We start from the raw sequence: 12,488 nt of genomic DNA on the forward strand, positions 1-12,488 counted from the left end.
GCTATATAAATATAGAGGCATTGCCTTAACTTTGATTATTTAATCTTTTACACTTCTTTCTTCTCTATATAATTCTACAAATAAAAATTGATTGGGAGAAACAAATTCACTCTTCAAATACACAATAAATTATATGGGCTTAAAATATTTTTTTATTTCTTCTATATCACATAAAATACTTCGATATAGTTATCTATTCTATTTTATGTTTTTTTCTAAAAAAAAAATAATTAAAATAGAAATGGAATTACAATATGGTTATTTTAACCTGAATTTGTGTCTTTCCTCGACTAATTAAAATAAAATTTAGTCCTCCTTGATGAAACTTTTCCATTTGAGGTTTTAGTAGTAAAGTCCGCAGCAGATTTGGGTGGTATTAACTTAAAAAGGAAAAATAATGATAATTAATAATACAATTAAGAATAAGATAATATTAGCACAATAATAATGATAATAGAAGATGTAGAATTGTAGATGCTCCATAAAAGGACGTTGCTCTAATATTTAGAAGAAAGAAAACACTTTATTACCTACATATCGATCTATCATAAAAGCTAGACGTTCATGCTTTTCTATTTAGAGTTATATTATCGTTAAATTAAAACACGTCATATCATATTTAATCACGTCTCTCATTATTTTCTCGATTTGCCTTTACTTCATCTTTAATCTAACACGGTCAACTCTTACACCCTCATCGAACCACATGTACACTTTTCCTCTTAACATGTTCAAATCATTTCAGTCTCAATTCTTGCATCTTGCCCATAATAAAAACTACTGCCACATGCCCCATATATCTCAATTCATAATCTTATCTCTTATCAATCTATGCATCCTTATCTCTCAAAACGTGTAATTTTAACTGATCAAAAACATAATTGATCTAATAATTCCTTTATAAAAACAAATTTTAAAATCTCGATAACACATTCTTATCACCCCACTCCAACGAACAATAAGTTAAACGTCATCTCAAATGTTGGGTTCTAAAGGTGTAAACAGGAAATGAAGAGTCCGCTAAAGGGTTAATTATGCCTTTGCCGAAAGACTGTAACCTTAATGAACAATTATGTCTTTTCTAAAGCATATGTCTTTTCCAAAGCATTCTTACCGTTTGAAAGGTTGTACCTTTTACAAAGGGTTGTGGCCTTTTTGAAAGGTATGTTATTTTCAAAGAGTTGTGACCTCTATCCTTTGTTGACTATAAATAGAGAGGTTTTCTCTCATTTTTCTGCATCGAATTCTTCCCTCTTCTTGAATACATTTCTTACAAAATAAAATCGATCGATCGTGTCGGTGCGTGAATCGTTGCTGTCATTTTGAGTTCGTTGAAATTTTTGAAGTTTGAGGCACCACTACTTCTTTAATGGTTAATCCGTTTTATCTCGGGAGAAATTAATATGCAACATCGGATACTTGAGAGGATTAAATTTCTCAAAGACACACAGCGGGTTCGGTGGACTTGAATAGTTTTTTGTATTTTTCTTTTTAACTTTTATTATTTTTAATTTGCTACTCAGAATGCAGGAGATAACATCAAATCTATAAACTTCAAATCCTCTATCCGCTTCCGACTCCAAAAATATCATTGATATATTGAGGTAGATGCGTGTGAATCTGGTATTTCAAACCCCCACCAACAGCCATCGTCCACGAAAGGGGAGTAGAAATAAATAATGCCCAAATATTCATAGCCACTAATATTAACGGCAACCCAGCAGCCACACAAAAGGGAAGAAAGTGGAGCCCTGCTAATACTGTGCTGTCTCAATACTCATCAAGTATTTTATACGCAAATCTTATTCTCTTATCCACACAAATCTCCCTCTTCCACTCATTTCATTGTCTATATTCTTCTTCTTTTCCACTTTCTCCTCCCATTTTTCCCATTACAAACACTACATTTTTCTGTTTTTGATTGAAAGTTTTCATTTTTAGTATTTTGGACTAAATCACCTGCTTTGGGTTTTCTTGATTTTTGCAGGGTTTTTCTTTTTTGTCTGACTGACCCTTTTGGCATATAAGAATTTGGGTATTTTTTCAAATCTTGAAAAGTTCTGAGTTCTCTTCATAAAAAGCTTCAAGACACTATTTTTTCAATTTTTCTTGTGTGAAACTCAAAAGGGTATGTCTTGAAGTTAGTGTTAGGAGGCAAAGAGTTGAGTAATAAAAGATTAAAAGATGAAGATACAGTGTGATGTGTGTGAGAAAGCTCAAGCTACTGTGATTTGCTGTGCTGATGAGGCTGCTTTGTGTGCAAAATGTGATATTGAAGTTCATGCTGCTAATAAATTAGCAAGTAAGCACCAAAGGCTTCATCTTCAGTGCCTATCTAACAAGCTTCCTCCTTGTGATATTTGCCAAGTAAGGGAACTTTTTTTTTTGTTGCCCTGTTCATGGAATAATTTGTTTTTTGTCTAAAGTTAACATGTGATGTTCCTTTTGATTAGACTCTGATTAGATTATTAATAATACCATTTCACATATAGTTAATTTTGTATTTCTATGTTTAGTATTTATCACTCTCTTTCTTTCAATTCGTTTGTCTTCTTACCTTTTTAGCTCCTGATCTTCAATTCCAACATGTGACATCTTTTGAGGTCATAGTATTTAAAGGGTGTAATGTTGATCTCAAGTTTAAGACCACTTGAGTCTCTGACCACTTTCTTAAACTTCTTGATCTTTCAACCCGAAACACAAAATGAAAGCAGAGGGAGCAAAGGCGGATCTAGGATTTTAATCGTAGAAAAAGGGTGCACCACAAAAATAATGTGTTAAGTGGGAATTGATCCCGAGTTCTCTATTCGAATAACTTAGCATTCAACCAACTAAGTGCACCATTAGCTTTACAAAATATATACCTAAAATATCTAGTTTCACAGAGAGACCATGGATTTACGCGCCCCAAAATTAGCATATAAATTTGCCACTGAGAGGGAGTATGATAATAAAGTTCTTGCTTTTCTAGCTAAAGATATAGGGGAGAGGGAGGAATGGAGGCTTACCAGACTGCGCATCTTAAACCTCATGTCATAACCAGTAAGAACCTCAAACAAGAAAGAAGTTATAGGTGTAGATAGGGCATAGTGAAAATGATTTCATGGATATGGGATAGTTTCAGAGGGCTATGGTTCAACATCAAAGGTAGTACAACATTGAATGTATGGTACGCGGACGTCACAAGTTTTACCTTGATGGGAAACTATGCCTAGTGTTGTAGTGGAGAAAGTAGATGTGTGGACTTGTTAACCACCGAGTTTCAAAGTTGGAATCAAAAGGTTTCTTTTGTGATGGTATCAACCCTTTCGAAGACCCGAAACCTCAAAGAAGTTTCATGTCTATATTATTGCACATAGAATTTTTACCTTATAGTTGAATTGGAATATGCATATGTAAGTCAAATGATAATTAAAAGTGATTTTTCTGAACATGGTTATATCTGTCAAAATGATGTAAACATACCTGAGAAAAAAGATTGGAAGTTAAAGATCAATGTCTTTTCCAGAAATTCTCTGACCATCTTTGTGAGACTTTTATATTTGCTTGCATTTAACTTGAACTATTATGTATGCAGGATAAAGCAGCCTTCATCTTCTGTGTTGAGGATAGAGCTCTCTTTTGCAAGGACTGTGACGAAGCAATTCATTCAGCCAGCAGCCTCGCTAAGAACCACCAACGCTTCTTAGCCACTGGAATCCGTGTAGCCTTGAGCTCAAGCTGTAATAAGGAATCAGTAAAAAACCAACTACAGCCACAACCACCTCAGCAGAATTCCCAACAAGTTGGCTTGAAAATGCCTCCACAGCAATTGTCCGGTATAACATCACCATCTTGGCCTGTCGATGATTTACTAGGATTTCCAGATTATGAGTCGAGTGACAAGGTAATACAAACTTATTCCTTTCATTTTGCAAGTATCCTATATTTTCTACCACTTGGGTTGGTGGCTGGCGGATTGACGTATAGAGGACTTCTCTAGATGAGAAGCTATCGATTTTCTTGGTAATGCAGCTTATGCATAGCATTGAACTTGAATTTGAAACACTCAAATATGCAAAACGACTTCCTTAGATTCCTCGATACATAGAGAGACATTTTATAACACCATTACATGTATATATGAAGTTGACCTTGGGTTCAGTCTAATATGTGAAAATGTGGTGACCCTTGATTCAGTATATTACGGTGTCATTGTCTATTCATCTAATATGTAATGAATAACCTATATATTGGTTGTTTCAATCTAATACAGAAGGATCTACTTGAGCTTGGTGAATTTGAGTGGTTAGGAGGCATTGATCTCTTTGGTGAACAAACAGCAGCTGAAGTGCCCGAGCTATCAGTACCTCAGTCGAGCAATACAAATATTTACAGGACAACCAAATATCAAATGCCTTACAAGAAGCCCAGAATTGAAATCCCAGATGATGATGAGTATTTTACTGTCCCCGATCTTGGTTGAACTCCAACTTCAAGAAGTTTTCAATTAAAATGTGCATGTGTGCTTGTGTGTAGTACTTAATCAGTGCTCTCATACTATCAACAGATATGTTCAGTAAGTAGAAAAAGTATTGTTCTGCTTAAGATACTCCTTATCTTGCTTACTTTCGCAGTGCGCTCATATTGTCAACAGACATGTTCAGTAAGTAGAGGAAACACTATTCTGCTTAAGATATCCTTTATCTTGCTTACTTTTCGCCTCTTTGGTAGAATTGCATCAATTTCTTCTTCTTATAGCAATTTAAAAACATATTGATGCATTCTTGGACATGCTATGCATATTGCTACAAAGTAAAATCTGGTTTTGTTACAAGAACTACTCCACAGTTGTGATTTTACCTTGTAGACTCTGACCTAGGAACAAATATTAATTTTGCGCTGGTTATGCTATATTTTTGCAACATTCATGTTCCAAGCGCCAGTTTTCCTGGGAGCCTCTTGCAATCCTTCATCAGTTACTGCACTTAACAGTTGAAGCTATGATCGAACTCATGAACTCTTGGGCAAAATTCCCAACTTTACTAGGATTTGATGACAAATAAAATAGGTGAAAACTATGTCTCCTAGAATATAGAATTGGATAATGAAATATACTAATATAATGATGTAAAGGAGAAGTTAAAAGGAAGATACATATGAAGAAAGCTTAGTTTATTAAGTGCCTTGATGGACATTCATCACAACAAAACATTAAAATCCAAAACTGAAAAGGCTTCCTACTAGCTTCAAAGTTAAAAAAAACTCATAAAGGGGGGGAAATATATGAAGATGGAAAAAAGAAAAAAGATAACATGATGTTTCTATGCTCCTCCCTTAAGCAAAGTGAGGGCTTCAGATGCAGTAGGCAAAGCTGGGATTGCTCCTTTCTTGGTTGTAGTGATGGCTCCACATGCACATGAAAACCTAAGTACTTCCTTCAACCTTGCTTCATCCTGCAATTTTTTTTTTACACAAATTAGTGTATTATACTGACACGTTATCGCTTAAATTAGTTCCAAGAAAAGGTGTAATTATTTTACCTCGAGAATGGTTTGATCATCAACAATCTTGGTTAGAAGGGCACCAACAAAAGAATCACCAGCTCCAGTGGTGTCAACAGTCTTCACATGGAATCCTCCAACGGTTCCATGGAATTTCTACACCCCAAAAAAGAACCAAGTCAGATCAAATTATCAAAACCTATTACACAATATTCTCTATTCTAATTTAAAAAATAAACGCCCTTATTAGGCATGAGGGGACACACTAATTAGTAGCACGGCGAAAAGATAATGTAGGTCCTCCTTTGCTTACTTTAATTACAAATTAAACAACAATGGTTCGTCTAAGTTCTTCTTACCTACCACTTTACAGCTATCTACTAGAGAATTCAATATTAAGCAATTAAATAAAATATGATCAATTACGACCCTGATAGTATAAAAATTATTTAAAAACGAAATACCAAAAGATAGAATATACCTTGGTGTAGTAATTGCAACCCTTTTCACCAAGAGTGACCAAGAGTAGCTTCAAGTTAGGATGCCACAAGGACATGGCGGATTCATCATCAATCTTGTTGCTTCCAGTGAGGAATTCGAGCTCCACATCGCTGACCTTGATCACATCAGCAGAGTCCCATATGCTCTTGATTTGCTTCTTGGCTTCTTCTGCTGAAGGCCACAACGGCAAACGAAGGTTTGGGTCATAAGAGAGCAATGCCCCTGCCTCCTTTGCTACTTCCATTGCCTTCATATGTGCTGCTCTACATGGCTCCACGATCAAACTAATTGATCCATAGTGGAAAACCTTAGCCTATATACACAAAAATTCACAAATTAAACTATAATCCATACAAAAATTAATTAGTTTGTGAGCTACAATTAATGACTGACTCCATGATAATGACACCTGACATGAATTTAACTGTACTTCCCCACCTACCCCTTTTGGCTCCACTCTTTGCTCTAAGATTTCGATACACTCTATACTATTCCTCCTAGTATGTATCGTCATTATACACTTTTTCGCGTGACAGTGACAAAGTTAAAATTTTCACTTGATTCAAAATATGAAAAGATAAATACACAAACTAGCCACAAGCCACAGAGTAGACTCGACATCTATTATATAAAACTAATTTGAATGCAAACAAATCAATTTGGTTTTGTAGCAAATATCATGTGAACTAAAAATCTACTGCAAGTGGGAACAAAAGAGAAAGAGACAAAGCATAGGTCTTTGAGATTTCAACACCTGAAAGGCAGGAAAAGTTGTGTTAAGCTAACAGACAACACTCCCCCACTCTTCAAGAAAAATCCGTGTCACTTACACCTTCATCTTAATTGCATGCAACACAATAATTCCTAATTTTATCTCTAACTGAATTCCTAATTGACAAAATTCTAGCTGTCTCTCTTTAAACAAACAAAATTTTAAAAGTGGATAGGGATCACCTTTTACTTACAAAAGCGAAATCGCTATTGAAATGGATGTGTGGACATACTAAGGCGATTCCGGATTGGATCCAAAAAATGATACGTTGTTAATTAGAAAAATGACAGTAAAGTCAAAAAAAAAAAAAAAAAAAGAGGACACCAAACCAACACACCTAAAAATAAAAATAAGTTTTACGTCTTTTTCAATTTATTAATTAATTACTACAGTTGAGTCAAAAACAGACAACAACAAACTCACCAGCTTCTTCGTGATCACAAAACAACGAAATTGCACGTGAGAAACACGCACAGATCATCAAATCCAATGCGAGTTGGGGAAAAAAAACAGATTAAATAACTTACAGATCTAATAAGATCAAGATTCAACTCAGCGGGCGTGAGCAACATATCGGCACTGGGATTTCTGTAAAACATAAACTCACGCTCTCCGTCGGCGCGTAGAGTCACGAACGCCAAAGCCGTCCTGGCGCCCTTGTCAAAATTAATTCCTTCGGCTTTTACGCCGTTCGTTTTCAGAATCCCGGCGAGCATGTGACCGAACTCATCGTCGCCGAGTTTCCCGACGAACGCCGACTTCCCTCCGAGCCTCGTCACCGCGATAGCGACGTTCGCCGGTGCACCGCCGGGAGCTTTCAAAAATCCGGGAGCCTCGGCAAGGGATACGCCGGAGACTGTCGGAACGAAATCGATCAACATCTCACCGAAACTGACGATCAAACCAGAAGAAGAAGCACCGTTAACTGCCATGGCGACGATGAATAGAGAAAATATATGTATCTATAGGTGTATCTATAGATTTTTATATAGTATAACAGAGAGAAGAAGAGGAGGAGGATAAGTGAAAATTATAAGGAGCTTTATATAGAAGGTGGTTGAAGAGTTCTATGAAGAAGAGAAAACTATTTAATTACGCACAGAGATTTATTTTATTTTATTATTAAAAAAAGTATTGTAGTAGGAGTAATAATTATCCAAAAAATAAATATAATGCAACATATATATTTTAGGCTAATAGTAATTATTATTAATCTTAAATGGCACGTCACTTTTATGTGGATGTAGGACCTTTATTAACTTGATCAAAGACAAGAAAAATATCCCACAAAAAATATTGAAGATTTTAGAAAAAATAGATAAATATTTTATACGATTTTTTAGTAAATTAGTGCTAAAAAATAAAATAAAAGGGGATAGAAGAAAAATCTAGAAGAATTTTGTTGCTAATTTTTATTTTGTTGACTTGTTATTAGTTAATGGTAAAAGTTATGCTAAATAATCTCCTAATTATTCAACTAATAACTAATCTTCTAGGATCTAGGTGTTAAATCCTTCTAAAAGTTGAACAATTTGAAGTCTAATTAATAATTAATTGACTAGATCATTGATGGTTTAGTTATTTTTGGTTTTAATTATATATTGTTTTGATTTTTTATTAATTAATTGAGTTTTTTTTAGTATAATTGTGAAAGTATAATTAGTGAAAAGATAAAAGTATGAATTTCAGTGGGAGTGAACATTGGGACAAAAGACCGGTAAAGAATCTATTTGGTAGAAGAAGGATTAGTAATTAATACAAATGGGATTAGGATTCAACTAAGTTAACAATTAGTACTCCTTATCCTATTTCAATTGTGGCTTTGAGTTTTCTTAATCTCATTAAAAATAATTAAAAGTTGTTGGTGAAGTAGCGAAATTATTGTTTTAAAATTAGTCATAAGTTCGAGTAAGATACAGTCTTTTACAAAAATATAAAGTATAGTTGTGTATAGTAGATTGTTTTAATTCGAATTTCCTCCTGAATGTAGCACAAAATGAAAAGTTTAATACGTCATATTGCTTTTTAATAATAATAACTACGTGATACAACTTATTTAAATTATTCTATTATCACCATATTTACTAATTTTAATCCTGAATTCCTAAAACAATAATAATTTCTAGATAATTTTTAATATTATTATAGAGATAAATGTTTTGAAAAAAAATTAAAATTACTTGGAAAATCTAGTTTGTTTAGAATTTGATATTTTTTAATTTATTTAATTTATCTCTAAAAAAGGTTGTAGTAAAAATTATATATATTTAAAATTTCTAGCCTAAGTATATTTGAGTTAAAATTATATAGAAAAAATATTTTTAATTTTATAGTCAAAGTATATCTGATTTATACAATTATAAGTAGAGGTATTTTTAGTAACTTTTAATGTGAAAAAAGAGTGGAAATTATACTTTTCTCTTTTCTTTTTTTAATTGTTATCATTTTTAATTTTTAGAGTCAAACGATAAAAATTTTAATTAATATTTTATGATGTTATCTTTTTATTGTGATTTTTCTTGTCATAAAAAAATAAAAAAATAAAAATATATATATATATATGAACATTTTGATTTAATATAAATAATAAGTTAATTCATTTTTTTATAATAAATGTTTAAACCAAATTTCTCTTTATAAAATAATTTTAACATTAAAATTATATTAATACTTATCATTTATCGTAATTTAATTTTCAAAAGCATTTTTTTAAAAGAAAACTACACTAAGCACAATTTTCTTATTAAGATATTTTCAAATAAATTAGTTTAATACAAATTACTTTTTAAAAAAAAAAAACATATTTCTTACAATTTAAAAATGTGTTTATGAAATTCTTTTTAGCATAGCAATGCAAACAGACTCTTAATATAAGGGTTTTTATATATGGGCTAGCAGTCTAGTAGCACTAATAAGTCTCTAACTAATAAACTAAAAGTAACATTTATTTTTGTAACTCATTAGTATCTAATTACTTGTTCATTTTTAAATTGACACTAAGAAAATAAATATTAATACAGTGATTTTATTATTTTATTCCTATAAATTGTGAGGTAAATAAATTAAAAATTTAAAATTATAAAAGTGTTCTACCTTTTCCAGAGTAATTAATTGAAGTTATAACAAATATTTTTTTTATTATTTCTTGATTTATCAAAATGAACAAATAATTAAAAATAAAAAAATATATATTAGATAAGACATGGCACATCTTCGTATCAAATACCTTAACCATGCTAAAATTTTGATTATTAAAAACGTTATGTATATATTTTTATTTTTTATTTGATAGAACATAATTTTCAAGCACCGCCCACTTCGCCAAACAAATAAAAACTAAGAGTTGAAATTCAAGAAAAGGAAATTATTGTTTATTAAATAAATAAATATCAGGTGATAATATTATAAAGAACACGAGTGGTTTTCAAAGATTCTGTTTTGGTAGGCTGGTAGTTTTTAGTTTTAATAAATTTCCACTTGTTTCAATATCTTATTTAAATAATGCCCCACTTGTATCAATGCAATATTTTTTAAAAATTTAAAATAAATGATAAATAGTTAAGTTTTGGATTTTATTAGTTAATATCTCTATTAATCTCAAATTACCTATCGTATTTTGTTTATAAAATATTTATCAAAGGCTTTTGCTATTTTATTCTTATTTAACAATATTATTATCCTTTGGAATGTGATATAATGTGGCATGTCCTATGTATTAAGTTTCGAACTAGAATTATACTTTATCTAATTGAAGTAGTTTCTATTAATCAGAATACAAATTTAATATTAATTTTATTTTAGATATTTCTTTTTATTTTATTCAATATTTTACTTTAATCTATTTAATTCGATATTATTTTATCGTATCTTTTATAACTGTAATTTAAAATAATTTTATCCGCAAATATCAATTTTATACTTTTAATTCACGTGAATCTCATCATATGATTGTAATTTAATTTGTGGTTGAATGGGGTCTTCTTATGAAACCATCAGAGTATCCCCTTGTCTGTTCATTTATTTTAATAATTATTATAGGATTAAATAATAAATTGTTAAGTACAATTCTCTTAAAAAATATTGACACTGCAACAATACAATTCCACAAATTAGCAAGAAAATACATACAATTTATGAAATTTTAATTTCAGCTCTACTTATTTAGCAAGTTCATAATTAAATAAAAATATTATACATATATATAGATCTACATAAAATTCACTAGCTTTTAATGCTAAACTCTAATGGTAATATCTACATCCACTCATGCACATGGTAAATATATACAGATTAGTGTAAATATTAACTTAATTACAAGAAAATATTCACCCTAGTATTTATTCTTTTTTCATCGGTTCATCTCTTTTTATATTAAAGTTTAATTTTTCGATACATATGTATTGCACCATATGTACAGGGGTGGAGCTAGAAGCTCAAATACGTTTTTCTTTTTAACAGAATTTAGTATGCCTTTTCATTTACTCGAGACAGAGATTTTATTAGATAAATAAGATCAAATTCAAAGGAGTTATATGATAGCATATTGATCAGTCTATGTAGTCTCTCCCTATCTGCAACTGGAATTATATACATTTTGATATCACATGTTATTATAATAATTGTAACGTGACACGACATTGCGTTAATTTTTGCATGAAAAATATTAGCATTAGGTGGACTTAAGTAAGAAGTATTAATTAATTAAAGTTATGATGGAATAAATAGAATTGATATTATAATCGAGAAATGCAAATTTAATGCGAGAAGATTATTCATATTATGATTAAAAAAGATGCAAGTTCAATGTGAGGATATTATTCGTACTATGATTGAGAAATGCAAGTTTAACGTGAGGAGATTGTTCGTGGAAGAATTATATTAAACAATCCTACCCTACTTTTGCTCAATTTTTTTTATTCAATTAAAATTTGATCAATTTAAATAGGGAAAATGCACAAGTACCCCCTCAACCTATGCCCGAAATCCCAGAGACACACCTTTTCGGCCTACGTGTCACTAGCTAGAAAGAAAAAGCTAACCAGCGTTGGGCCCACAAGATAGTGTCACGTAGGACGAAAAGAGGTAGAAAAAAATTAATAAAATAAGTTAGGGGGTAATAGGACCTTAATATAGTATAAGTGTGTCTCTGAGATTTCGGGCATAGGTTGAGGGGTACTTGTGCATTATACCATTTAAATAAAATGAAACAATTACTTAAGTGGAGAACAAATAACTTTGTAGTAATAATTTATTATACAATTTTATAAATTTTGTTTATTTGGTAAAGACTGAATAAACAATCGGATTATTTTAATAGTTTTACAACTTATGAGATTCTTATGTTGATGAGAAAATATACTAACATAAAAATTTCATATCGCATGTTCAAACAAAACTTAATTTCATTTCATGATATCATATTATAATTTTATATTGCATGATCTAACAGACCCAAATCTAACTACAACTAATTGAAATATTTCAAATTCAAAACTCGAAAATAAAAACAATCTCTAGCAGTAGGGGTTCTTTCCTCTCATGATTCTATATACATAGTGTATGAATTCGAAAAAATTGGACGGTTTAAAAATAATAGTACTATTATTAAATAGTAATAAGAATATTTTATTAAAAAAAACGAGGTGACATATTGGCCCATTAGTTTACAAATTAATAATCAAATTTTATAGTTGGAAAGTGAAATTAAAATTAGCAATTTGCTTGCAAAGCAA

The 12,488-nt window shown here is 31.0% G+C and overlaps 2 protein-coding genes across 2 annotated transcripts; one reads left to right on the forward strand and one right to left on the reverse strand.

The window, feature by feature from the left end:
• The first annotated feature begins 1,804 nt into the window (after positions 1 to 1,804).
• On the forward strand, positions 1,805 to 4,694 carry LOC107023081 (B-box zinc finger protein 24-like). Its single transcript, XM_015223628.2, has 3 exons — positions 1,805 to 2,367; positions 3,578 to 3,886; positions 4,256 to 4,694. The coding sequence occupies exons 1-3, from the start codon at positions 2,185 to 2,187 to the stop codon at positions 4,463 to 4,465; spliced, it is 702 nt and encodes a 233-aa protein (XP_015079114.1). The 5' UTR covers positions 1,805 to 2,184; the 3' UTR covers positions 4,466 to 4,694.
• A 439-nt stretch (positions 4,695 to 5,133) lies between these two features.
• LOC107023080 (fructokinase-2) lies at positions 5,134 to 7,822 on the reverse strand. The gene is made up of 4 exons (XM_015223627.1): positions 7,284 to 7,822; positions 5,965 to 6,297; positions 5,523 to 5,639; positions 5,134 to 5,435 (listed from the first exon to the last, which is right to left on the reverse strand). The coding sequence occupies exons 1-4, from the start codon at positions 7,686 to 7,688 to the stop codon at positions 5,304 to 5,306; spliced, it is 987 nt and encodes a 328-aa protein (XP_015079113.1). The 5' UTR covers positions 7,689 to 7,822; the 3' UTR covers positions 5,134 to 5,303.
• Between the last annotated feature and the right edge of the window lie 4,666 nt (positions 7,823 to 12,488).

The sequence above is a fragment of the Solanum pennellii genome, chromosome 6, assembly GCF_001406875.1.
Source record: "Solanum pennellii chromosome 6, SPENNV200".
NCBI lineage: Eukaryota > Viridiplantae > Streptophyta > Magnoliopsida > Solanales > Solanaceae > Solanum > Solanum pennellii.

What these genes read in the sequence shown, in the direction of transcription:
- LOC107023081 (XM_015223628.2), top strand. Translation starts at nt 2,185, where the DNA reads ATGAAGATACAGTGTGATGTGTGTGAGAAAGCTCAAGCTACTGTGATT. An exon ending in CTCCTTGTGATATTTGCCAA is followed by an intron (nt 2,368 to 3,577) that starts GTAAGGGAACTT and finishes TTATGTATGCAG; the next exon opens with GATAAAGCAGCCTTCATCTT. An exon ending in ATTATGAGTCGAGTGACAAG is followed by an intron (nt 3,887 to 4,255) that starts GTAATACAAACT and finishes AATCTAATACAG; the next exon opens with AAGGATCTACTTGAGCTTGG.
- LOC107023080 (XM_015223627.1), bottom strand. Translation starts at nt 7,688, where the DNA reads ATGGCAGTTAACGGTGCTTCTTCTTCTGGTTTGATCGTCAGTTTCGGT. An exon ending in GTTGCAATTACTACACCAAG is followed by an intron (nt 5,640 to 5,964) that starts GTATATTCTATC and finishes TTTGGGGTGTAG; the next exon opens with AAATTCCATGGAACCGTTGG. An exon ending in ATGATCAAACCATTCTCGAG is followed by an intron (nt 5,436 to 5,522) that starts GTAAAATAATTA and finishes AAAAAATTGCAG; the next exon opens with GATGAAGCAAGGTTGAAGGA.